The following is a 26,338-nucleotide window of genomic DNA, read 5'->3' as shown; positions in this document are numbered from 1 at the left end:
GAGTGAGATCCTATCTCAAAACAACATTGTACAGGGGCTGGGATGTGGCTCATTTGCCCACTTGTCCAGCACAGGGAAGGCCCTGGGTTTCATCCCCAGTACTACATTCTCTGGCTGGTGGCAGAGGGTTGCTGTAACTCCACACACAGCCGGGTGTCAGGATGCAGAGTAGTTACAGAGGTGACGTGCCACCCTGCATTTGGCATGGCCACAGGCTTAGCTCCCTGGGCCTGGAACTCTGTGGTGGAGGCCATCACTAACCCCAGGGCAGGGGGCCACTGTGGAACTGGACTCCAGTTCAGGCCCGATTGTGCCCCGTGGGGCCTGCAGAGTGGCTGCCCACGGTTGCATTGCCTGCAATGGCTCCCTGAGACCATCAGAGGACACCTCTTGGGCCATCCCTGTGAAGGCTTAGGCCATGCTTCCCCTGCCCACTGGGTCCTCCATGCCCTTGTGGGGCCCTTTAAGCCTGAGAGAGGGGTTGCGGGGTTGAGCAATGGTATTGCAGGACCTGGGCAGGACCCATCTAAGAGTTTCTGAGACTTCAGGGAAGGAAAATGCCTCTCTGAAGGGCATGGGAGGCAGGGGACACATTCACATACACTCAAAGCCACCAGAGCCACTCTGATCCAGAGCCACATCCTCTCCTCCCCCTGGACCCAAACTTTATCCCACCCCCGCCTGCCCAGTAGGGTGTAGGACCCCAGTGGCCAAGGGGAACCCAAAGAGCCCAGGACATGTCCTGACAGGAGAGCAAGCCACAGGTGGGTGGTGGAGTAGGAAACCACACAGCCCTGTCACCAAGTCAGGTGACCTCTAGGGCCTCAGACAGAGGCCCTGGACCCTGATGAAACTAGGTGAGGAACTGGCTCAGGGTGGCCTTAACCGTCGGCACAGGCCTGGGACCTGGGACAGTCTCCCTGCTGCAGGACTTGGCATCAGAAAGTCCCCATGGCTGGTCCAGAATGACCCTTCCCGGCCCTGCTGGGACTGAACTCAGTCTTGGGGTGGCACCCAGAGTGCCAGTGACTGCTGAGGGGCACCTGAAGACTCTGGCAGTACCTGGGGGTCTGTGACCCTGAGCCTGGCCCAGCCCTTCACTTTACAGATGGATAGTCTGGCATCCGGGGACAGGAAGGGACCACAGGCAGTCAGTGACAGTTCTCAAATGCAGACCCCTGGACAAGTTCACAATCTCCATGTCACCAGCCCCTTCTCCATGTGATCAGAGGGGGCAGATGCCGATCCTGAGGGGCCAGTTCAGGAGGGAGTCCTGAACAGGGCAGGGTGGCACTCAGACCAGGCCTCCCGAATGCTCCCAGGGCTGCTGCTCCAGGTGACAGGCCCCAGGTACTGACAGAAGCTGGGGGTCACAGTCAGTAAGTGGCCGAGCTGAGCTGGGCCCTGTACTGAGTGGGAAGAGGCAGCCCCAGCTCTGTCATTGTCACCCACCTCAATGGGCACCCTGCCCTCCTCCTAGGTGCTGCCTGCTCCCAAGAGGCACTTCTGCCCCCTGGTGGCAAAGACTGGTGCTTCCCCAAACCTGTTTCCCAAGTCCCTCCTGCACCTGCTGCTGCAGTCTCTGCCCTTGGGGATGGAGGCAGGGCACAGGGAGCCATGAAGAGGGCCTGGCTCTGCCCCTGGGCCTGTGCCAGCTCCCTGGGATGAATGGGGACGGTGACAGCACTGCCCTGTGAGGGCAATTCCCAAACATCGAGGGGGCTCCCAGGCTTGGGGACTGCTGCTGCTATGGCTGAACACTGGGAAGGGACCCTGAGCCAGGCTGCTGATGCTGGGTGAGCCCACAGCACCACAGGGACCCCAGCATCAGTGACCCTAGGCTGGTGTCCCCGTGTGTCCTGCTCTGGGCACCTACTCTCAGCCTGTGTCTCTAGGCCAGTGTGTAGGGCAGATGGGCATCCATCAGGCCCAGCAGAAGTGACAAATGGGGGTCTCATGGGCTCTGTGCCAAGCCTAGGGTGGGGGGTGGCCCCAAGCCAGCACCAGCTTTCTCACACACACTGGAGGTGAGCCGCTTGCTTGAGCTGTGGGCTGGCAGCAGAAAGTGGCAGAGCTGCCAACTGCTTTTGGTGACAATGGCATCTCACTAGCACCTGCATGCTAGCAAGTGCTCCACCCCTAAGCTGCACCCCAGCCTGGTACCACTTTTACTGAGCACGTACTGCGTGCAGGCCCTGTTCTAGGTGTTGGGGTAGAGGGGGAACAAGAAAGACGGGGTGTCTGTAGCCTTAGCTGAGCACACAGCCCCATCCTCTCTCTGCCATTGGCTACCTTGTCCACAGCCTCCTCAACCCCTGGGCAGCCCAGAGGCTTAGGGACAGATGGCCTTTCCTCAGGTCTTCCCTCTCCCAGCTGAGCCCCAGGACCCCACGGCCCCCCAAGCCCAGCAGGCCTGAGCTCGCCCCTCCCACTCCCCCTCCCTCGTTTCTGCTCCAAGTCCTGGGTGGGGTGAGTGAGGGGTTGTCACCTGCAGAGGGGACATCCTAACCTCATAAAGGCAGACCCTCCAGGCTCTTCAAGTCTCCTTTCCCATCTGTAAATAAGGCTGAGAACATCCAGTTTTCATCTTTTTAAAAATTTTTTGGTACCCGGGATTGAACCGAGGGGTGCGTAACCACCGAGCCACATCCCCAGCCTTTTCATGTTTTATTTTGAGGCAGGTTCTCACTAAGTTGCTGAGGCTGGCCTCAAACTTGCCATCCTCCTGCTGTAGCCTCCTGAGCCACTGAGATGAGAGGTGTGTGCCACTGCACTGGCTTGAGCACCCTGTTTCCAAAGATCCTCCAGGGCGGGTGTTTTATAAACCAGATGCGGGTCCATCAACAGATGACCCAGGTACGCAGGCTCCTGTCAGCTGGAGCAGGAATCCCATAGACCAGGTCTGCTCCTGCCCCGCCACTGCCTGCAGCACCCTGCCTCACAAACCCAGCACTCAGCCACCTCCCGCCCAGCTAGTTGTGCCAGGGACCCAGCCAGTGCGAGCCCAGCGTTACGAGAAGCTGTTTTCTCTGATCAGCATCAGGGACAGAGGCCATGCTAGCAGAAAGCTGGGGGGAAATCCAGACCAGCCCCACGCAGGGTCTGACCCTGCAGCCTGCGGTCTGGAGAACACACTGCCAGCTGTCCTGGCACCCCAGGCCGAATCCAGACACCATGGCCCACCTGGCGGCTGAACCCTGGGGCTCAGACCTCTGCCCTGCAGTGGGTTGAACTGTTGAAGTCCTACTCTCTGGTGCTTGAGCATGTGACTTTATTGGGATGTAGGGTCTCCGCAGACGTCCTCAGGCTAAGATGAGGTCATGCTGGAGTGAGGCAGGTCCTAACACAGTGACCGATGTCCTTACAAGAAAGGCACGGAGATGCAGAGACCAGAGGTCGGGCCTCGTGATGATGGGGGTGGACATGTGAGAGTCACAGTGACCAGCCACAGGACACCAAGGAGCGCAGCCTGGGGTGGAGGAGGGGAGGAAGGGCCCTGGCTCGGCCAGCACCTCGCTTTCTGACTCCCACCTCCGCAGTGTGAGAAGGCCAGCTCCTGTCCCTGTCCTAGGAAGGCAAGCATATTGCTTTCCTCCAACAGGGGCTGCACTCCCCGGCCTGGCTGTGGCCCCAGGAAACCTGCAGCCACCCAACACGCCACACTGGAGACCCTCGCGTCCCCACCCCTGCATTCTGCGGCAGGGAAGCACAGCTCCAGGCAGTGGGCAGCGGGCGCTCACCCTGCCACCTTAGCTCTGAACACCGGCCAGCTCGCACGACACAGGGCCCCCTCCGGGCCTGGACTCCTCCAGCAGCAGTGGCCCCATTCCTGGTCTGCAGTGCTGGGGTGGACAGGGGACTCGACACTGAGCCCAGCCCCAGCCCTCTCTATTGGTGTTTTGAGACAGGGTCTCACTGACTTACCCAGGCTGGCCTCGAACCTGCCATCCTCCTGCCTGGCCTCTGGAGTCCCTGGGATCACATGTGTCCCTGCGTCCAGCCAGGCCCGTTCCCATGCCCACTGGGCAGACACGTGGGGTGAAGCTGCACTGGGCAGGCGCAGGGCTGGCGGGACGCGGACCTGCCTTCCTGCCCTAAGTCCCCAGGGCACCTTCCCTGCCGCAGCCTTTCACAGAAGAATCCTTGGGAAGAAGGACACTGCTTAGGAAGCCAGAGCCCAGGCTGGCGCTGCCCTGGACGAGGAGCCGGCCTCCCGTGGGCCCGGTTGGTGTGGGATGGGGCCTTAAGTCTTTCTCTTGGTGATTGTTTCATGACATTCCACACAGCCCGTGACAGGCATCGCCGTTCCCACCAGGAACTCAAGAACAACAGCCACGCGAGGTCTGGCGCGCTCTCGACTTCATAAATTAAGCTCAAAGTTGTCGTGGGGCTGCTCTTGGGTCATCTGGCCCTGCCGATCCCCATACGGAAGCTCCCCAAGATGGCATTTAGCATGCCAGGACCCTGGCAAAGGGAGCGGGCCATGTCACGGGGTGGGGGAGGGGCTGGGAGTCCCCAGCAGGTGTGTGGAGTGAGCAGGAGCTGCAGTGGGGGTTCCCTGGAGGGGCTGGCAGGTGGGGGTGGGAGGAGCGACCCCAGTGTGCCCCTCACCGAGGTCCCACCTCTGCCCAGCCCAGGCCGCAGTCTCAGCCCCAAGCCACTGAGGCAGACGCTGAGGGTCTCAATCCTGAGGTCGCTTGCAGAGTCACAGCTGGGGAGAGGCAGAGTCGGGACTGGCTCCAGAGTCCCAGTTCCAGCCTCCCAGATGGTCAGGTGTCCACCCAAGTCCTGACGGTGGCCCAGGCCTTGCCTGCCTGAGACCTGGGCAGAGATGGCCGGGCTTGGGCTCTGCTGTGCTTTCCCTGGGTATCTGCAGCCTCCTGCCCCCTCCATCCTGCAGGCCCTGGGCTCAGGACCCTCCCAACCCAGCCTCCCTGGCTCCTGCTGGCGCCCACCTTCGCGTGGATCCAGAGTGGCCCTGCCCTGTCTACTCGCGGGCTCTGGGCCAGGCCCTCTGCCCGAGCGTTGGCTCTGTTTCCAAGATGGCGTCCCAGCCCTCCGCAGCCTGGGCACCGCCTCCCGCTCTGTCCTCTGCCTCTGACCTCCAGGCCCCGCTGCCCCCTCACTCTCCGCCTGCTTCCCGCCAGGCTTTGCCCAGGCCCCGCCCTGCCCACACCCTGGCCTGCTCTTCCTCCAGCGGGCGGTCAGCCCTCCAGGGCAACCGTGAGAGAGGGCACTGAGAGCCTGTGGGACCTCACCACTCGGGCACCACTGCGTGGGCTGAAGGCTTCTGCGAAACGTGCTGCGGTCTCCCCGTCCACAGAATGGGGGTCCAGGAAACCCCGCCCAGGTGCCGGCCAGGTGTGCCTGTGTTCAGGGGTGGGTGCTCCCTCCTCAGAAGACACTCAAGAGGCCTCTGGACGGAGCTCCTGCACCAGGCACAAGAGAGAGCCAAACGGAGTCACTGGAGCTGAAGTTCCAGGCCACCGAGGCTCCCAACCGAGAGCTGTTCACCTGAGCTCAGCGGAGACAGAGGCAAGAGCCAACCCCCAACGAGCCATTCCAGCCGCAGGACGAGGAAGTCCCCCCTGCCCCAGGCTCCGCAAGAACAGTCAATCCTCTTTCTGTCCCTGTTCCTGCTTCCCTGGGCCCTCTGTGGGCACCGCCACCTTCTGTGCCCAGCGCGGCCCAGCGGGGACTCTATATGATGGAATGCAGTGCTGCCAGATTCTAGACCCCAAAGAAAAACCAATCAAGGTCCTCAGACGTGTTGAAATTTTGTCTTTTAACTCCGGTGTCACAAACTAGCCTACCCACCCTTCCAGGGTGGCCTCTGGTCCCCCATGCCCAGGTGTCAACTTGCCCTGGGCCTCCAGTACGGAAGCAGCCCTCCCCCTCCGCCTGCCTCCTCCCTCCCTCCACTGGTGGTAGGGCCTTGGGACTGTGCTTGCCTCCCCCCCCCCCATCAGACTGGGTGCCAGGCGGCTTGTGTGCAGAGGAGGGAGGTGCACAGGCCACAGCTCCCCACCCACCCACCTGCCCCTGCAGGGCCCTTCCACCCTGGCCAGCTGGGTTCCTCCTGCCACCTGCACCCTTCTCTCCCCACCTGCTTCCCTGCCCCCACCCTTAGCCTCACCCCTCACCCACTGGAACAGAGCCACCTTCTCCTGTCCCCTCCTGGAGCAAAACTCCAGGAAAAGTTGATGTCCCCACCTTCCCCTGCAGGGTTGCTGTCCTGGTCACCATGACCCCAGGGTGACAAGTCCAGGGGTCTGAGCTCAGTCCCAAGACACACCCAGACCTGGAGCCAGCTCTGAGAGTCTTTGTTTACCCCACATCTCTGTGCTGGAACTTCTCTGGGAATGACCGTCACATGCTGCCAGATGCCTGAAGGGTGCACCCAGGGACAGGCCCTGCATTAGTACTCAAAGGTCCAACAGGAATGCCAGAGCACATCAGGGCTTCTGATAAGGGGTGGAAGATCTGCAGATGTGGATGAGTCACAGGCTGTTGGCGAAGGAGGGTGCTGGTTCCCACCACTGCAGAGATGACCCACAGGCCAGGCTCTGCACGGACCTGGGAAGACGCAACAGGAGGGCCGTTCTTATACAGCATCTCAGACAGTGTCGGCCTTGGGAAGATCAGGAGAGCCGGCCGGTGGCCCCCACCTGTGATCCCAGATGCTCAGGAAGCTGAGGCAGGAGGATCACAAGCTCCAGGCCAGCCTGACAATAAAAACTAGAAGGACTGGGGATGAAGCTCAGTGGTAGAGCAACCCTGGGTTCAATCCCCAGTCCTGGGGGCGAAAATCAAGAGAATCGGCTAGCCTGAAAGGTCCTACCTCCTGGGAGTGCCAAATAGGAAATGACCACCAGCTCGTAAGAAAGTGGGTCATAGCAATATCCCTGTTAAGACTAAACCAATGTCGCTGGGCACAATGGCGCACACCTGTAATCCTAGTGGCTCAGGAGGCTGAGACTGGAGGATCTTTGAGTTCAAAGCCAGCCTCAGCAACAGTGAGGCACTAAGCAACTCAGTAAGACCCTGTCTCTAAATAAGATACAAAATAGGGCTGGGGACGTGGCTCAGTGGTTGAGTGCCCCTGAGTTCAATCCCTGCTATCCACCCCGCACATACACGAAAAAAGGCTATACCAACGTCATGACGCAGGCTAATACTATCGCCGAGGCTAATACATCCCGGGATGCCTACAGCGGACGTGATCTAACACCACAATACCAAGTGTGCCGTGAGCCTGCGTTGGGCGGGACCGTGCAGACACAGGGGTGGAGGCTCCATCTCGGTGCCTGGGTAAATGAGCCTTTCCTGCGCCCCTGCAGCAGCCCCGCCGGGTAGACCCTGCTGCCTCTGCCCATTTCAGATGAGCAGAGCAGGGCTCCCCTCGGAGGAGCTGGTTCCAGCCCGCAGTCCACCTAGAGCCTGCCCTTCCTCTCCCGTGCTGGGGCAGGGTGCATGTTGTCAACTCGGTGCCCGCTGGCTGCACTCTGTAATAGCTTAGCTGCAGGAAATCCTTGCCAACTAAGAACCTGCTGCGTGTAGTGAAACAGCGGGCCTCGCGGGACAGCGCGGGGTGGGGGCACTGGCTGCCCAGCTCTGCGCAGATCACGGGCCTCCGTCAGTGCAGCCTGAGAGGAACCCACTGCCAACCCAGAAAGCAGTGGGGACTGTGCCCGGAAGCTGTGGCCACAGGTCACAATGATCCAGGGTCTGCAGAGCCTAAACCAACTGACACAGGGTGGCCCCTGGCACTTACCCTAGGCTGCCACGCAGAGCGATGACCAAAAGCCCCTGGGCTGGGCGGAGCGCACCCGAGGCAGGGTTTGACCCCCAGCACCAACACACACATAAAAATGGAATCCTGGAAGGGGCGCCTGCCAGGGACCAGGATTCCCCCAGACAGCACTGCCGGAAACAGTCCCCACGAGCCATGGAGACCGCGGTGGCCAAGTCCCCAAAAACTGCAGCTGGGAATCCAAACACAACCAGACAGGATGGAAGTCGGCGCCTGTGCAGGGGCTTCGGGGCGTGGCCTTATCACGGTGCCCCTCCAGGAGAAAGGCTGGTTCTCGGGGACGGGGCCCTGGCATGGGGCCTGCCAGCCCCAGGAAGCTACCACCTGTGCCAAGCCAAGGAGGAGCCGGGTGGAGGGCACCTCCCACGGCCTCGGCCTGAGTCCCTGGCCCACGTCCCTGTCTCTCCCTGGGTGTCCTGCAGTTTGCGTAAACGGCCCAGCAACACAGGTAGTGTCCCCGCGTCAGGACACACTTGTCCCTGCTACACCTCTGATGCCTTCTACCTCCCCTTCAGAAAGCCAGGCCCAGAGGTTGCTGGGGATTGTCTGGTCACGATGACCACTTGCTGTCCATTTCAAGACGTGGAGACCTGTGCGCAGGGGTGACATGTGAGGCCACCCAGGGCCGGCCTGTCCAGGCACAGGAGATGAGATGCTCCCGAGGCCCAGCAGGGGTGGCGCGGGCACAACCTCTCTCCTGCCCTTGCTCTGGGGGCACCCTGTGAGGCCCCAGATTCCACCAGCGTTTTTCTGACAAGGAAACCAAGACTCAGAGGAGAAGGTGACCTGGTCCTGATGCAGGGGGGTAAGTGACAGGTGCCAGGACCCAAGCCTGGCTGTGACCAAGCGAACCCCCGACCTGCCCAGCTCAGGGGAGGCCCATGGCTGGAGTGGACCCCTGCACCTGAGAGCTGGCCTGGGTTGGAGCCGGGGGCTTTGGGCACTCAGGTGATGGAAGGCTGCCAGCCAGGCCCGTGGAAGGACTGATCCTGGAGGAACGCCCACCCCGCTGTCTCCCACCTGGCGCTGCTGTTGCCAGAGAGCACCGCCCCCCCCCCATGATGACACGCCTCCGCGGGCTGCGTAGAGGGCAGAAGTGAGAGGCAGGGCCATCGGGACCCTCTCCTGAGGACGTGCCCTGAGGTTCTGGGGTCCCAGATGAGAAGCCAGCCCTGCCCAGCCTGCCTCCAACCCGGGCTCCTGCACCCCCATCAGCTTGACCCTTCGCCCCACTGCTGAGCGTGGCTGTGAGGATCCCGCCAGCCACTGTGGTCGGAGCAGATGACAGGGGGCTGCAGAGGACCCAGCATGGTCCTGAGCTACGGCTGTGACCAAGGTCAGACAAGCCCTCTTCACTTGGAGATGAGCTCAACGGCAGGTGGCCAGTGCCCGCATCCAGACCCGAGGCCCACTCCCCTCCCCGTGGTCCTTGAGCAAGGTGCCCATCTCCCAGATGGAGGACTGAGGCTGGGAGAACACGGCCCTGGAAGGCAGGGGTGGGGCGACTGCCTGCAGGGGCAGGACCTGAGGCTGGCTGGGCCCACCCACCGGCAGGAGCCCCTGAGGCCACAGGTGCCTGAGGTGACCCACAGGTCACCTGCAGCAGGAGCTGGCGAGTGGACACAGCACCTGCCCTCCCCTGGGGTGCTGGGCATGGGGTTGGCTTTGCTCAGCTACCTGGCCTGGGCTGCCGAGGGGCTTCTCAGTGCCAGTTCTGGCAATGACTGTTTTGTGTCCCCAAGGCCTGGCTCAGGCGCAGGTGCAGGTGGGGTGGGGCCCGAGCAGTCACTTCTGCTCCCGGCCTCTGTTCCAGCCCTCAGAGGTCTCCCCAGACTCAGGGGGCAGGTGACAGGAAGAGGCTCTCCCGGGCTTCGCTGCAGAGATGGGGCCAGCGGTGGCCATGGGAGTGGGAGCACCCAGCCCCTGGCAGGAAGCCCAAGCCGTCAGCTCCCAGGGTGTCTAAGGGGAGAGGAAGGGGAACCAGGAGCCCCTGAGGCCACCAGAATGAATGGAAGCAGAGGAAGACTTCCCGGTGAAAGGCACTGTCCCTGGAGGCCGGGCCCAGTCCACGTCCACACGCTTGCCCTTCCCCTGCCTGGAATGACCCTTCCCTAAGCCTAACTGACTGGTCAACTCCTGTTCATCCTGCGACACCCTGCTTGGGGGATCTGATCCACTGAAGCCTTCTGTATACGTGCACACAGCAGAATTTGGAAGCAACACTCCCCGGCCACCCACGGTGGGCACACGCTGGGGAGGCTCAGAGAGGCCCTGGGGACTCTGCAGAGAGGAGCTGTCCCTCCCTAGCTGGCTCGGCTGTCAGTCGGGCTCAAGGCTGCTTGCTCCCAGCCACACCGAGCTCGTGCTCGCGGGATTCCTGGTGGGGCCGTCGGCAGCCCCTCACCGAGGGGTGGGCAGCGGGCAGCACAACGTGCAGCGGGCACCGGCACTCTGCCTGTCCTCCTGTGCCCGACACCTGCCCGCCCTGGGCTAGGCGCTGGATTCAGATCCCACCTCACATGACAGTGGCCCTTCCTGGGCCTTCACAACAGCTCAGTGAGGAGGGCAGAGGGGTCCGCACCTCGTCCATGGGCACATGGAGGACGGCGGGGCCCTTGGGGAAGGACGAGGGCCCTCGTGGGCCTGGCGGCCCGGTCCTCCTTCTTCCCCTCACTTTCACCTGCCCTCTGCCGACAGGGCGCCCTCAGCACCTCCCATGCCAGGAGGGGACGTCTGAGCTGGGGACAGAGCCCTTCTCCTCCCCACAACCTCCAGGGAGGGACCTCTTGGCCTCAGGGCCAGCAGACCAGGGAAATGCCACTGACCTTGACCTCGCCTTCACAGAGGGCTTGTCCCTTGGTTGGGCTGGCTCCTGTCCTACCTCCAAGGACAGCAGAGGATGCCTCACTGTCCTGGCCACGCCACTCTGTGACCCCAGGGGGCAGAGGACACCTCAGCCACGGGGAGCAGGTCAAATCCAAGGGCCAGGCTGTGCTGTCCCTCTGTACCGTCTCCTAGCTCCGTCCCCTTGCTAGTCCTCACCCTGGCCTTGGCAGCCCCTGCACAGGGGGCTCCCCCAGGCTCCCACCTCCATGCTCTGGAGCCGAGGGCCTCTGAGGAGGGCAGCTGACCTGGTCTGCTCCCACTTGGTCCCTCGGGGGCCTCGCAGTCCCGGCCACTCAGTCCAAAAGGGCTCCACATAGCAGTGTCCTCTGGGACTCAGTGGCTGGTCTTCTCCAGCTGGCCTGGGTCCCGTGTGGGGAAAGCAGCCGACTGAGTGTCCTCGCCCTCCCAGAGCTGGGCTGCACTGACATCTGCTGGACTCTCTGGAAGGCCACTCCGCTCACCTGGCTTACCAAGCCTCCCAGGGTTCCTAGAACTGGTTCGCAGAGGCCTGTGCAGCTCCAGGTGCGTGGAGCCTCTCAGGTCAGGCTCCTGTCACACCAGCCTCAGGCGCAGGTGCAGGTGGGGTGGGGCCCGAGCAGTCACTTCTGCTCCCGGCCTCTGTTCCAGCCCTCAGGGGTCTCCCCAGACTCAGGGGGCAGGTGACAGGAAGAGGCTCTCCCGGGTTTCGCTGGGAGGGGACCGTCACCGCCATCTGCAGATGGGACAGGAGGAAGAGGAGAGGCGTCTCCTTGGTCCAGGAGCAGCTGGGGCACCGACATGTGTGTCCCTGGCCACTTCCCCTCTCTCTTTGCTGCTTGGTCACCACTAGGTGAGCGGCCTCCTGCCGTCAAGATGCCTTGCCTCACCTTGGTGCCACAGCCGCGGGGCCAGCCAGGGACTGCCCCCTCTGAAGCCTGAGCCAGGCAAGTCTCTCCTCCTTTAGGACGATTTGCCCTGGCATTTTGTCGCAGCGATGGAGCTGACCAGCACCAGGAGAGAGGCCGGCTGGGCCGGCTGGGGTGGCCGGGGCTGGAAGGCCTGTGTGCTCAGGGGCACCAGGGCCTAGATGTGGGCCCGGCCCCAGTGGGGACTTGGAAATGATGGGCCACCCACAGGGTTCCACTGGTGCTGGTGTGTGGCCAGCTCTTTCTCCTGCCCATGGCCACTGTGCCGGTGGCTCCAGGGACCTGAGCTTCCCCTCAGAACCCCGAGCACCTTAGGAAAGACTTCCACTGGAGCCAAGATGGTCGGTCTCCAGGCCCTCAGGCACTGGCTCCTGGTTATTTCCGGGGGGAACCAACAAGAAGGGCTGCTGCCTCTCTGGAAACCAGAGCCAGTTCCAAGGCCAATGTGCGCCTGCCAAGCATCAGCGGATGTGAGGACAGGACGGAGCTCAAGAAGCAGAGTTCATTCCCCAGCCATGAATCTGGGAGTAAGCTCAGAGAGGCACAGCAACCTGCCTGAGGTCACACAGAGAGTATGCAGGCCCAGTGGCTGAACGTACCCCTCTCGTGTTCTGGGGGCTCCCCCGTACTCTGCATGGCATAAGCTCCCTCACCAGTCCCCAGGCCCTGGAGTGCTGGCCCGTGGCCAGGGCACCCAGAATGTGTGTTATGAATGACGAAGGCCCGGCGCCCTGCTGCTCTCCCCAGCGCGGCGTGGGAAGGAGCCATCTGCTGGTGTTGGTGCTACTCTAAAAATCAAAAGCACAAACCTCGAGCCACAGCAATGTCACACCAGGGCGGTGGACAGCTGGTCCTGACTCTAAGCTAGAACCGGGTGGGCTCCCAAGGGACAGGCCTTGGTCAGAGGACACCCCTCACATCTCCACATGGCCACTAACAGCCCCGAGACCTGGACACCTGGCACCCCACAGGAGCCTCAGTGTCCCCACCACTGGACAGAGACGTACACGGACTTACCTCGTGGGGTGTCCAGAGGACTCAGGGGGTGGGATGCTGTAGGGGTGCAGCCAGGCCCCCGCGTCTCCTCCCTGCACCCTGGCCAAGGCTGCACTGTCCCCTGGTGAGGTCCGAGGCCACCTGGCCTTGTGGAAGCCAATGGCTTACACATTATGTGGCTTCCACGTGGCCAAGGGGCAGAGGGGCCAGGAGTGGGGCGGGTGGCTCCCGGGGCACCCCGTGACTCAGCAGAACTCAGCGAGGCCACAGGCCCAGGGTGGCAGCCGCCCCCAGCTGTGTCCTGGGCAGGGAAGCCCAGCCGCCCGAGCTCCTGGTAAATATTTTATTGCTGCTCACGGAGCAGTCCCCAGAGAGGAGCCTGCAGTCCAGCCCACGGAGCACCCCTTCCTGTCTGCATGGAAGGACACACGGGGAGGCCCGGGGACCAGGACCAGGCCACCCAGTCCTGCCCAGTGACTTCAGGTCAGCTCGGCACCCCCTGGAGCTCCCGTACCTGTGCCCGTGGATGGGGAGCCCCACTCCTCTGCATCCCCAAGACTCCGGCCTCTGCCCCTGGCCTGCTGTCTCCGTCCTCCCTTCCCAGGAAGCTGGAGGCCCAGGCTCAAGCCCAGCCCTTGCCTATCTCCTCTGTGTGACCCTGGGCAGGCCCCTGCCCCCTTGGAGCCTGGCTCTATGATGGAGCTAAGGCCCCATTCCTGGGCCAAGTGAGGCTGATAATGAGAGTGTCCCCAGCACCCTCACCAGGGCTGTTCAGGGTAGGGGACACGGAGCGTAGAAGTCAGGTCCAGGGGCGGGACTTGGGGGCACACAGTCTGCTGGCTGCTTGCAGAACCCCACACTTCAGCTGGGGGGACGGGGCTCAAGCAATGGTGACCACACAACAGCAGCCACAGCCCCACCAGAACAAGGGCCGGAAGCCGCCTGCCACATGCCCGGTGCCCACGTCCCAGGCCCTTGATGAGCCTCCCAGGGCCTGGGATGCCACGTTCGTGCTCCCGCCTGACAGCAGAGCAGAAGGTGAGAGGCAGTGGCGGGCCCTGCCGAGGTCACACAGCTTTCCACTGTCCACCTAGGGGCCCTCCAGAGGGGCACATCCGGGGGCATGGCGACAGGACAGGGTACTGCACAGCTGTGATTTAGGATCACCATGATTTAGGAGCCCGCGGGCTGCCAGGGAGATGCTCGCGCCACAGTGAAAGCAGCAGCCACCTTGTCACAGCCGTGGTGTCACAGGGAGGTGGTGACCCCAGGCAGAGACGCCCCCCTCAGCACGTGCTCACTGAGAGGCTGCAAAGGGATAACAGAAATGCCACTGTCCAGGGAGCGAGGCCACCAGCGGCCCCCGAGCCTGGGGTCCTCCCCAGGCGTCACACAACACAGCCACAGCGGCTTTACAGTTCGTTTCTCCTAGAGACAGGATGGGTCCCCCAGGATTCACTGAGCACCTACTGTGTGCCCTGCTTGCCCAGAGTGGTCTCCCCCTCACCCTCGGGTCTGGTCTGAGGAGGACAAGATGGGCAGCTGCTGGGACGGATGTGAGGGCCACTCTGCTGCCCACGGGGCCTCCGACCCAGCGGGGCACAGCGGAGCTCTGGTCCCCCTTCTTCCATGTGATTTCTGCGGCACAGGGACCATCGCCACCACCTGCCCACGCCCTAGAGCGCCGCGTGGCGGTGAGCTCCCCGGTGGGGACTGGAACTCTGGTCTCACAGTACTGAACGGGGCCTTGCTCCAGGGCTGGGCCCACTCTTGCCCCGCATCTCGGGCCTGGGTTCTCCTATGGGTACCAGGGCGGATGGACGGATTATTCTGGAGAAACTGCTTTTGCAACCTGATAGTGGCCTTAGCCAGCCAGCTGATGGCACGCAGGCACAGCCTGAAGAACCTTCCAGAAAATGAGCAGGCTTACACTGGCCTCTGAGGAGCCCATGAGGTACCCTGAATGATGGCTTCTTAGCATCTGTCCTCACCCTCAAGCTTGCCTCTAGCGGGGGAACAGTGGCTACTTGCACACCTGGTGCCAGAGACACCCAAGTGCAAGCCCAGCCCTTGCTCTTGCTTATCTCCATATAGCCACTTGGTCTCTCTGGGCCTCAGTCTTCCCCTCTGTTAATGGGGCATGTCCATAAGCACCCCCTGGGCTGGCCAGCAGGAGCCAGGCGGAATCCCGGGAAGCCTCCAGGCCTGGCGCACGGCAGGTGTTCAGCAGATAGCCATCCCCACCTCCAGGGGGAGCCCACGCTGTGGGGTCAGAAGTGAGCGGATGTCCTCTGTGCTGCGTGACTGTCTTTTACAAAGGGACACGTCCTGTGCCCTCCTGCATGCCCCAGCATGTAGAGAGCCTCAGGACACAAGAGCACACTCCTCCTCTGTCCCCACCGCTCTGGGGTGAGGTGCAGAGCCGGGCATCCATGGAGGCTACCCTGTGCCCTGAGGTGTGCTGCGCAGAGGCGGGTACTGACACTGATGCTGACCCCAGCCCAGCAACATGCTCTTTCTATTTTATTTTGAGATGGGGTCTCACCATGTTGCTCAGCTGGCCTTGAATCTGCCATCCCGCTGCCTCACTACCTCCCCCCAGTAGCTGGGGTTACAGGTGTGTGCCACCGTGCTGGCCACAAGACTCAACGCTGCTGCAACTCCGTGCCACTCCAGACGGTGCTGCCAGAGCCTGTCCCCATAGCACCGCCTCACTGCTTCATGAACGGGACGCTCCTGCCAGGGCTGTCCCAGCACCTGACAAGGCACCACCTGATTCTCGTGACAACGCTATGAGACAGCTGCTGCCACCATCATCATTTTGTAGACAGGAAAGGAGGCAGAGGATGGGGATCTTGTCAAGGCCACACAGCAGAAGAGGCGGGGTGCACTCAAACTTGGGTGGCCTCAGGACTTGCACCCTCAATCGCCAGGGCTGTCTGTCCTAACCCAAATTCTGCAGGAGAGGACAGTGGCCTCCCAGGGCAGGTGGGCTGGACTCTGTATGGCACACTTGTCCCTCCCCAGCTCCCAAAGCTCCCTGCTCTGGGCCAACTGGCTGAGAGTCTGAGGCCAGAAGTTCTCCAAGGTTTGGGATTTCCAAAGTCACCAAGAAATACGCTCTCCACAGAGTTCAGAGACCCGGGCCAGCAGGCACAGTGCACACCGGCCCCCTCCCCACTCCCGGGAGGCTGAGGCAGGAGAATGGCTTCAGCCCACGAGCCTGAGCCCAGCCTGGGCAACCCAGCAAGACCCTTTTCGAAAGAAAAATGCCCCCTCACTATCCCACCAGGTGCTCCTCCACCAAGAGGGGCATGGCCACAAGAAAAGGGGGATGTTGCATTGTCACCAGGAAGCCACCTCCTTGCTCCACCAAACCCTGTCTTCACAGTGGCCCAAGCTTCCCATTCACATCCCATCTCCAACCTGGGAGATGGCCAGTCACGCTGGGCAGAGGACCCCTGGGGCTGGCCTGGGCTTCAGGGGTGGGACACTTGACCCTGCTGTCTGACCCTGGGGCTGCTGTTGCCACCCTCTGACCTGTCCTGCTCTGAAGCCACATGGCATCTGTGGCAGGCCCCCTCCTGCGAGGTGACTGGGGGCCACCTTGCCATCTGCCAGGCCCAGAGGTCTTGGTAAGGAAGGGAGCAGGCAACTGTTCCTGTCCCCAGGCCTGCCGTGAGCCAGGAAGCTGGCAGCACACCACGCCACCAGCCACAGCTCGGTGTCCCCAGGCAGCTCCGCTCCACCAGCCCCAGGCCTTTTAAGCATCCATTAGAAACAAAAGGGCCGCAGCCCGGAGCCTCCCCTCGGCAGAGAAGGCCAGCCACACACCGTCCCCATCACTAGACCATCACAACAGCTGCCTCCCGTGGAAGTGCCAACCGTCTTGGGACTGTCACACCCACATCACAGTGCTCCTGAGGGGCCTGGCATCACGCTCTGTTGGACCTGCCCTATTACCCCAATGTGGAGGAGGGTGACTGTTTTCAGATGAGGACACTGAGGGCCAGAGAAGCAAAGTGACTTGCCTAGGGCCACACAGTCGGTCGGCAATGGACCTAGCACACTGACCCAGGTGGCCTGGCTCCACAGCAACCCCACCGCCATGATTTAAACGAAGGGCTTGGAACACCAGGCCACCAGCGGGAACCACCCCCGGGGAGGTCAAAACGGAGGTTCCTCACCTCTGCCTGGTGAGGAAAGGTGAGCTCAGAGAGGGGCCAGAGCTCACCCAGGGACACAGCATAGCCCTGGCCCCTAGGGTGGGTCCTTCTGGGTGTGCCCCAATGCCTGCCAGCCACAGGCAGGTAGATGACCTTGTCCCTCATATCCAACTCACCACCCAGTGGCACCCACCCTGATGCACTTCAGAAGGGATGGAGGGACTTGTGAATGCAGATTTCTGGTGCCCTCGTCAGCTGTTCAGGACAGGGGCCCAGGAATCTCCATTTTATCAAGCAGTGTCATCAAGGAGGACGATCAGGTGGTCCTCTCCTGGAGAGCCCAGAGCTCACTCCCAAGAAGCATTTTCTGGGCTGGGCCCTGTGCAGGGCCATAGGGAAGATCCAGTCCTGGGAATGGGCCTCGGCTTTTAGAATCCTGGGCACTTACTAGAGCTGTGCTGTCAGCAAGAGCACAGCTAGCCACTCCACAGCGATGTCATGCCATGCTGTCCCCAGGGCCACTCACAGACATCACTCCACAGATGGGGAAGTGGACCAGTGGTCAGGGCTGGGACCAAATGCTATGACTCATAAGCCAGGGACCCACCCCTAGCCCAGAGCCTCTTCCTCACCTTGACTCTGGTGGAAAAAAAATCTTAGAAAGCATCAGGCCTGCTCATGTCAAGAGGATCTAATGATAGATCTGAGTCGGCCAAAGGCTCAGACCCCTGGCCAGGCACATCTGTCCCCACCTGTCCCAGGGTAAGGAGGGGTCTCCTGGTCCTGACCACACAGACCCTTAGGTGCTTAAGCCCTAGGCCTCTGCCCGGGGACCTGCCTGGCGACTCAGACCTGCGTCCATCCTCTCTGCAGGGCCAGCTCCCTGCCAGGAAGGTGGCTGGAGGCCCAGGCCAGAGGCCAGAGGGCGGCTGCAGCCTGAGCCGGTCCAAGGCTCTGAAGGGGCGGGTCCCCTCCCTCGACCATCTTTGTTCGCTCTATTAGGGGGCAATGGCGAGGGAGGGGAAGCCGCGGAGCCGAGGGGCGGAGTGGCAGGGCGATCGGATGACAAGGCGGCCGGACAGGGGTCTGGACGCGGCCCCGGAGACCCACCAGCAGAGACCACGAGAAGCTCAGAGACAGAGAGAAGCGGCGGGGAGTCGGGGCCGAGCTCCAAGGTCCGCGGAGACACCGGACCGGGGGCCGCGCCTGCCGGCAGCTCCCGCCCGACCCCTACCCCGCCCCGCGGCGGCTCTCGGCGCGACACACGCGCGCACACCGCTCCCGCGGGCCCTCGCCCTCCGCGGGGCGCGCGAGTTCCCCCGGCCCCTCCGGGACCGGCCTCGGCCAAGCCGCCGCTCACCTCGGTCCCCGCGCCGCCGCCGTCGCCACTGCCGCCGCCGCCGCCGCCGCCACCGCGCAGAGCTGAGCCGGGCCGGGGGAGGGGCCGCCGAGGCCCCGCCCCGCCGAGGCCCCGCCCCTGCCTAGAGCCCGCCCCCGCCCCCGCCTAGAGCCCGCCCCGGCCCAGAGCCACCCCCAGACTCGTCCTCAGCAACTCCAGCCTTGCCGAGGCCCCGCCCCAGCCCATCAAGGCCACGCCCACGCATCAAGGCCCCGCCCCAGCCCATTAAGGCCCCGCCCCCATCCCGGCAAGACTGGGGAGATCGAAAGGGGACACGTCCACCCGCCCCGGGTGTCCAGCGCGGCGCAGGCTGTGGGGGCATCTGAGGCTCTGTGTCCAGGAACGCCGGAACCCACCCCTAGGCCGTTCTCAAGGGCCCCCCAGCGCCCATCTCAAGCCAGGCCTGAGCCTGGAGCCAGGAGCTGGAGCCAGGAGGGAGAATCCCAAGACGGAATCCTTGTCCTAGGTCCCAGCGTCCAGCAGGCGGAGGGAAGATAGGGCAAACACAGAACTCCCTTTTGAACATAGGCCAGGGCTGTGGCTCTCAAAGGGTGGCTGTGCCCTGCCCCATCAGCATCACCCTGGTTAGAAGTGCAAATTCTTGGGTCCCCCCCCCAGACCTATTGAATGGCTGAGGGCTCCGTTTATCCTGAAGTTTGAGAACTGCCCTGGTGGAAATATTGACACCCTTAACTCTGCACCCTGCATCCAGCACCCATATCTAGGATCTGACAACCCACACCCTGTACCCACACCTGAGGAACCTTGGAAAGGTTCCCCTGTTTTCTTGTCTGTCCATTGTAATGTGGTGAGGTGGGGGAGGGGCCGTGGCTCCTGGACCAGGAATTCCCTGGCAGAACTGACCCCCCATGCTGGATGAAGCGGACAAGCCCAGCCGGAGACCAGGGCGCCTGTGTGGGGACATTCAGTGGTGAAGGTACTGATGATTATGTGTTTTCATGTACAAAGATTACTTTCAACTTTTAGAATACAATTGTGCAAATATTTGTGTTCATGTTCAGTACTAAAACATATTAACCCTCTCATTGCTGTGCTTATTTGAAGCTAAGACACCCAACCCCAGAAGCAGTGTTAGCGTGGGTCAGGTGAGGTATGAGCCTTCCTGGTGACCACACTCCAGGCAATGGGTGGCCCGGCCAGGTACGCTCTGGGTTAGTGTTGTCCACAGAGTGCTCTGGGAATAAGCAAGTCTGGGTGGAGGGCAGGCTAGGAGTCCCAGAGAGAGGAGAGGGTATCTGGACAGGGGGTCAGCCGGAGCAAACCTTGGGCTGAGAGTACCAGGGAGGTGTCTAGACTAGGTCAATGGAGCCTGAGGGGTGCTACGGGGAGCCTGGGGTGGGGTCCTTGAGGTACCAGAGAGAAGTGCAAAAAGTTATCCTAGCCTCAGAGGCACCTTTGAGGTCTTCCAATCTAGCCTCTTGGTGCTTGCCCACAAGGACCCACCCTTTTCTTTTTAAAAAATGAAAAGTTTGTGTTTGGGGATAATTGCAGATTGACCTGTAGTTACAAGAAATAATACAGAACAACCTCTTGCACCAGTTTCCCCATTGGTAACGTTTTGCAAATGTCTGAGGTCACAGGATATTGACATCAATACCAACAACATGTACAGCATCCTGTAACCACAAATACTGCCCCCCAAGCCCCATGGGTGACGCTCTTCCTCCCTTCCTGCCACCTCCGGCACCCACTCCTCTGTCCTCCATTTCTTTATTTTTCTCATTTTAAGAATGCCATGTCAATGCAGCCATATAGGATGTCATCTTTGGGGGTTGGTTTTTTTCATTCATCCCTGGAGATCCTCCCAAGCGGCTTGGTGTATGGATAGTTTGATCCTTCGTATTGGAGAGTTGTTGACTGTGGCATGGATGTAGCCCAGTTTGTTTAACCATTTGCTTGTTGAAGGACATCTGGGTTGTTTCCACTTTGGGGCTGTTAAAAACAAAGCTGCTACAAACACTGTATAGGTTTTTCGTGTGAACATACGTTTCCATTTGTCCGGGAAAAATGCCCAGGAGTGTAATTTCTGGGTCGTATGATAGTTGCTTGTTTAGATTTTCAAGAAACTGGAGCACTGATTTCCCAGAGAGTGGCCCCACTTTCCATGGGGCTCACAGGGCGCGAGTGGCCCAATTCCTCACATCCTCACAAGCATTTGGTGTTGCCGCCCTGTTTGGTTTTTTACTATTCTAATAGGAGTGTAGTGACCATGTGAATTTCATGTGCCTTCCTCTGATGGCTAATGAAGGTGACAATCTGAAAAGATGATGAGTTTATTTGTCATCTGTACATTTTTTTTTATTTTTAGTGAAATGTCTGTTCAGGCATTTTACCCATTTTCTAATTGGATTTCTTTAAATGTTGATTTCCAAGGGACCTTTATGTATTCTAGATACCTGTCATTTGTTGGATATGAGGTTGGCAAAGATTTTCTCATGATTCATAGCTTGTCTCTTCATCCTCTTGATGGATCTTTGGCAGAGCAAAAATATTTGATTTTGATGAAGTTTAATGTATCGATTTTTCCTTCTGTTTCTACTTCCTGCCAGAACGTGAAGCCGTGCTGGCCAGGGGCAGGCGGGACTGGGTGACTGTCTGTCTCGCAGGCCCTTGCCCACACCTGGCGTCTCAGGGCCGGCTTTGTCTGCTGGCCTCTGACCCTGCAGGGGACAGAAGCAATGTGGACCGGCCCCACGGGACCTGGACACAGCAGGAGCCTGGCCTGCAAGGGCAGCAGTGGAGTAGGTGGGGCCGAGCACCCACTCTGCATACCTCTGTGACCCCAGCGAGCTTGGCGAGTCCCCAGAATGTGGGCATTGAGTCGCCAGGTGCCCCTGCACCTCCCATCTGCTGCTAGAAGTAGACAGACACTCTCCTTCAACGTTCCAGTCCTGGGCCTGAGGCCTGCTCAGTGACAGTGGGACACTTGCTGTGTGCCAGGGGTTCTGCCGGGTCTTGAATGCCACTGTCCTATGTGACTCCTTGGGACCTTCTGAGGTAGATGCTATCATCCTCCTCATTTAAGAGGTCAGGCATCTGGGGCACAGAGAGGTGAAGTAACTTATTCAAGGTCACACAGCTTGTAGGTGGTGGAGCCAGTAGTGAAGCCTAAACTGCTGGACTGTAGAGACTGAGAGGCTATTCTGGGTGGCCATCCAGTTTATTGTCCAAATGGTGTCACTTTAAGAGGGGAAGGGGGCAAAGCAGCAGGACATCTGGGTATTCTGAGTGGGCATAGGTGGCTCTGTGCACTTAAAGGAGCCTTTTAAGGATTTCCAAGGATTAAGGTTTCCCCCAAATCCTAGTAGAGGCCAGCTTTGTCTGCTGGCCTCTGACCCTGGGGAACAGAAGCAATGTGGACTGGCCCCACAGGGCCTGGACACAGCAGGAGCCCGGCCTGCAAGGGTAGCAGCTGGAGTGGGTGGGGCCTTTTAAGGATTTCCAAGGATTAAGGTTCCCCCAAATCCAAGTAGAGCTTTGGTCAATGCTGGTGTCACCAGGGATGCAGGACCCACTTTCACATCTTAATTTGGAGACGAACACATTCTTTTTCTTTTTAGTTCTTGGGATTGAACCCGGGCCTCCCATGTGCTTGGTGATTGCTCTACCACTGAGCCACATCCCAGCCCTTGTTATTTGACTTCGAGACAGTCTTGCCAAACTGCACAGGCTCCACGTCCTCCTGCCTCAACCTCCTGAGCTGCTGGGAATTCAGAGGTGCATCACTGGGCCTGGCTAATTCCTCCCCCTCCTCCTCCTCCTCCTCCTTCCCCTCCTCTCCTCCCTCCTCCTCCTCTCCCCTCCTCCTCTCTCCCCCTTCCTCCTCCTCCTTCTCTCCCCTCCCCCTCCTCTCCCCTCCTCCCCCTCCTCCTCCCCCCTCCTCTTCCTCTCCCCTCCTCCTCTTCCCCCTCCTCCCCCTCCTCCCCTCCTCCCCCTCCTCTCCCCTCCTCCCCCTCCTCCTCCCCCCTCCTCTTCCTCTCCCCTCCTCCTCTTCCCCCCTCCTCCCCCTCCTCCCCCTCCTCCCCCTCCTCTCCCCTCCTCCCCCTCCTCTCCCCTCCTCCTCCCCCCTCCTCCTCTTCTCCCCCCTCCTCCTCTTCTCCCTCTTCCTCCTCCTCTCCTCCCTCCTCCTCTCCCCTCCTCCTTATCCTCTCCCTCCCTCTCCTCCTCCTCCTCCTCCCCCTCCTCTTCCCCCTCCTCCCCCTCCTCCCCTCCTCCCCCTCCTCTCCCCTCCTCCCCCTCCTCCTCCCCCCTCCTCCTCCTCTCCCCCCTCCTCCTCCTCCTCCTCCTCCTCCCCCCTCCTCCTCCCCCTCCTCCTCTTCTCCCCCCCTCCTCCTCTTCTCCCTCTTCCTCCTCCTCTACTCCCTCCTCCTCTCCCCTCCTCCTTTTCCTCTCCCTCCCTCTCCTCCCCCTCCTCTCCCCTCTCCTCTTCCTTCTCTCCCCCTTCCTCCTCCTCTCCCCCTTCCTCCTCCTCTCTATCTTCCTCCTCCTTTCCCCCTCCACCTCTTCTCCCTCCTCCTCCCCTCCTCCCCCTCCTCCCCCTCCTCCCCCCTCTCTCCCCTTCTCCCCCTCCTCCCCCTCCTCCTCCTCTCCCCCCTCCCCCTCCTCCCCCTCCTCCTCCTCTCCCCCCTCCTCCTCCTCCCCCCTCCTCCTCCCCCCTCCTCCTCTTCTCCCCCTCCTCCTCCTCCTCTCCCCCCTCCTCCTCCTCCCCCCTCCTCCTCCCCCCTCCTCCTCTTCTCCCCCTCCTCCTCCTCTTCTCCCCCTCCTCCTCCTCCTCTCCCCCCTCCTCCTCCTCCCCCTCCTCCTCCCCCCTCCTCCTCTTCTCCCCCTCCTCCTCCTCTTCTCCCCCTTCCTCCTCTTCTCCCCCTTCCTCCTCCTCTCCCCTCCTCCTCTCCCCCCTCCTCCTCCTCTCCCCCCTCCTCCTCCTCTCCTCCCCCCTCCTCCTCTTCCTCTCCCCCCTCCTCCTCCTCTCCTCCCCCCTCCTTCTCTCCCTCTCCCTCCCCCTCCTCCTCTTCCTCTCCCTCCCCCTCCTCCCCCTCCTCCTCTTTCCCTTCTCCCTCTCCGCCTCCTTCATTTTTGGGAAGCACTGCCAGTAACCCAGACTCTGGTTGAGCAAATGTGCCTGTTTTCCAGAGAAGCTGCTGCCTCAGTGTGTTGGGTCACCCCAGGCGCCATCTATGGACTCGCTGAGACAGCGCCTGCCCCTGCTCTGCTCAGTGTTCTTCCACTTCCGTAACTTGGCCTTGACACTGCATCCAGCGGCCAGCTGTTTCTCTGTGGTTTGGGTCACCTCTAGGACGTAAGCTCCCTGGGAGGGAAACTCGTCCCTCTCCTCCCCACAAGCATCTCTGGTGCTAGGAACAGCATTAGGAAGCGCCCAACAGGGACTGGTTGGAAGAGCGTGTGGGCAGTGGGCGGATGACCCAGAGCAGTGGTGCTCCCACACTCCAGGTGCTGACCCGGCAGAGGCCAGGGCAGCACAGCCCAGCGGGGGCCCCTCCAGGCCTACCCCTACAGGCCTCTGCCGGAAGCACCTTTCCTCCCCGTGCTCCAGCCCAGTGCTCCTTAACCTGGCCACACCCCTGTAAGCCCTTGCTGACATCCAGTCCCCTACAGACCTGGAAACAGAGGCTCGGGAAGGTTTTAAGTCACAGCCAGGGCTACAGCCAGGGTGCCAGAGCGAGGCTCGAACCCAGGACTCCCTGGCTCACAGCCCACGGGGTTGGGTGCTTCTCCTTGGGGCAACCAGGAGGAGGGCACACCTGAAGGTGAGCCAGAAGGCAGCTGGCCCTGGAGCCACTAGAGAGGGTGCTGGGGCTGCCACAGCTCAAGGGTGACCTCCTCCTCCCACCACAGGTGACAGCTGAGCGGGCCCCGGCCTAGCCGGAAACCTGGTTTGTGTCTGTCTGTCCAGTCAGAGCTGCTCTGTGGGTCACAGGAAGCTGTGGGAAGCCACGGCGAGGCCCAGGCGAGGCCCTGCCCTGGCCCTGTGACGTCAGAAGCTTCCATCTTCTCCCCTTCCTCTCTGAATGAGCGGACGTGGCCAGTGTCTGCCATGTGGGCACTGTCCTGACACCACAGGGCCGATGGGGTGCCGTGGAAGCCCCCAAGGAGGAGAGAGCACCATCTTCACAGCTAGGTGACCAGGGTGGCACATCAGGTGACCTGTCCACCCTGAGCTTTAGGCTCTCTGGCCCTGCAATGCGGATGACCACACCTGCTAATTCCACAAGTGTGTCTTTTCCTTCATTTGTCTACTCTTTGGTTGGTTGAGCCATTGAAAGACAGTACTCATTGCCTGAGGGAGGAAAGGTGTCATCTTCGGCCCTGTGCAGGCCGGACGCAGCGGGCAGCCTGTCCTCAGGAGGCTGAGGCAGGAGGATTGCGAGTTCAAAACCAGCCTCAACAACTTAGTGAGGCCCTAAGCACTCATTGAGACCCTGTCTCTAAATAAAACATAAGACAGTTCTGGGGATGGGGTTTGGTAGTTAAGTGCCCCTGAGTTCAATCTGAGGTACCCCCCCCAATAGTAAAGCCCTGTGCAAAATTCAGTTCTTCCTACCCACCCCCCGTCTCTGCAGAGCCTGGGCCCCTTCTGGGCTTCTTCTAAAACCCCACTTGGCCCAGAGGACCTTTGGTGCTGCTGCGGGGCCAGGAGAAAGCCTGCCTACTGGACCCGCCCAGGGCCCTGTGCCCAGGCTCACCCCTAGGGTTCTCTGTCCCACCCCTAGGGTTGTCTGTGCCCTGACCCCTCTTCCCGAAGGCAAGAGGGACCCTGCGGGCGTGCATAGGATTCTGAGATGGAATGATCACCCCAAGCGGCCACACGGGGCCTCGTGAGAGGAGGGCAGGGGGTCCCGTGAGGAGAGAAAGAAACTGGAAGACACTGACCATGGCTCTGAAGGTGGACGCAGGGACATAAGCCAAGGAATGCAGGCGTCTGAGGGACACAGCTGCCAAGGCCCGGCCTCAGACCAGGAAGAGAATCCGTGTGTGGGACCCACCCAGCGGCCTGGGCAGGACTGGAGCTGGCTGTCCTGTGCCCAGCCATGCTGTGCCCCCACTGGCTCCCTGGCCCACACCTACCGTCCAGGGCTCCCAGCCCCTGAAGTGCCCGGGCATTGGGCATTGGAAGATTCCGCTTCCTTCCCTGGTGCACTTACAATACCATGAAAATATCCCACACACAGTGTTAGGAGCTCAGCTGACCGGGCCAGTCCCAGGACCCAGAGAAGAACCAGAAGGCCCTGCGTGCCCTCCCCAGGCGGAGGTCCCTCCATTCCTCCAGGGCTGTCACCACAGCACGTCTGGGGAAGCAAACATGACCTAGAAAAGGGTCTCTGGTGAGAGACGGACAGGGAGCAGCTCTTGACCTTTGCCTGGACTTGTCCATTCCTCAAGGCCACTCAGGCTCATCCCCTGCCCCGCTCTGTCTCCTGTGTTAACCATTAGCGCAAAGACCTGGAGCAGCTGGGCATGCGCCTCCCTCTCCCTCCTCCCTCCTCCCTCCTCCTTCCTCTACTCCCTCTCCTCCCTCTCCTCCTCCTCCTCCCTCCTCCTCCCCTCCTCCCTCTTCTTCCCTCTCCGCCCTCTCCTCCTCCTCCCCTCCTCCCTCCTCCTCCCATCCTCCCTCCTCCTCCCTCTCCTCCTCATCCTCCCTCTCCTCTCCTCCCCTCCTCCTCCCTCTCCTCTCCTCCCTCTCCTCTCCTCCCTCTCCTCTCCTCCCTCCTCCTCCCTCTCCTCTCCTCCCACTCCTCCTCCCTCTCCTCTCCTCCCTCTCCTCTCCTCCCTCCTCCTCCCTCTCCTCCTCCTCCTCCCTCTCCTCCTCCCCTCCTCCCTCCTCCTCCCTCTCCTCCTCCTCCTCCCTCTCCTCTCCTCCTCCCATCCTCCCTCCTCCTCCCTCTCCTCTCCTCCCTCTCCTCCTCCCTCTCCTCCTCCCCTCCTCCATCCTCCTCCCTCTCCTCCTCCTCCCTCTCCCCTCCTCCCTCTCCTCTCCTCCCTCTCCCCTCCTCCCTCTCCTCTCCTCCCTCTCCTCTCCTCCCTGTCCTCCTCCTCCCTGTCCCCCTCTTCCCTCTCCTCTCCTCCCTCTCCTCCTCCTCCCTGTCCTCCTCCTCCCTCTCCCCTCCTCCCTCTCCCTTCCTCCCTCTCCTCTCCT

General features: G+C 61.4%; 1 protein-coding gene across 6 annotated transcripts in view; it reads right to left on the bottom strand.

Moving 5' to 3' along the window:
- Prr5 (proline rich 5) overlaps positions 1–25,532 on the bottom strand; it is a 52,677-nt gene extending 27,145 nt beyond the window's left edge. Inside the window, exons 1-2 of one of the 6 annotated variants that reach the window (XM_046429211.2) lie at positions 12,622–12,896; positions 11,161–11,411 (exon numbers count right to left, since the gene is read on the bottom strand). Coding sequence is in view for 2 of the 6 variants with exons in the window: in XM_046429209.2 (XP_046285165.1) it covers positions 25,270–25,463 (194 nt within the window). In the remaining 4 variants the exon portion in view is untranslated. Of the gene's footprint in view, positions 1–5,258; positions 5,420–11,160; positions 11,412–12,621; positions 12,897–18,126; positions 18,191–25,269 lie in introns of those variants that run through there. The other 5 variants (XM_046429209.2, XM_058574187.1, XM_046429212.2 and 2 more) reach the window with 5 other exon arrangements.
- Positions 25,533–26,338: the final 806 nt, after the last annotated feature.

Source organism: Marmota monax, unplaced genomic scaffold, assembly GCF_021218885.2.
Source record: "Marmota monax isolate L192 unplaced genomic scaffold, Marmota_monax_Labrador192_F-V1.1 WCK01_AAM20220418_F8-fsc00051, whole genome shotgun sequence".
Lineage (NCBI taxonomy): Eukaryota > Metazoa > Chordata > Mammalia > Rodentia > Sciuridae > Marmota > Marmota monax.
The sequence above is the reverse complement of the archived record's forward strand: the minus strand, read 5'-3'. Positions and strand labels throughout refer to the sequence as shown.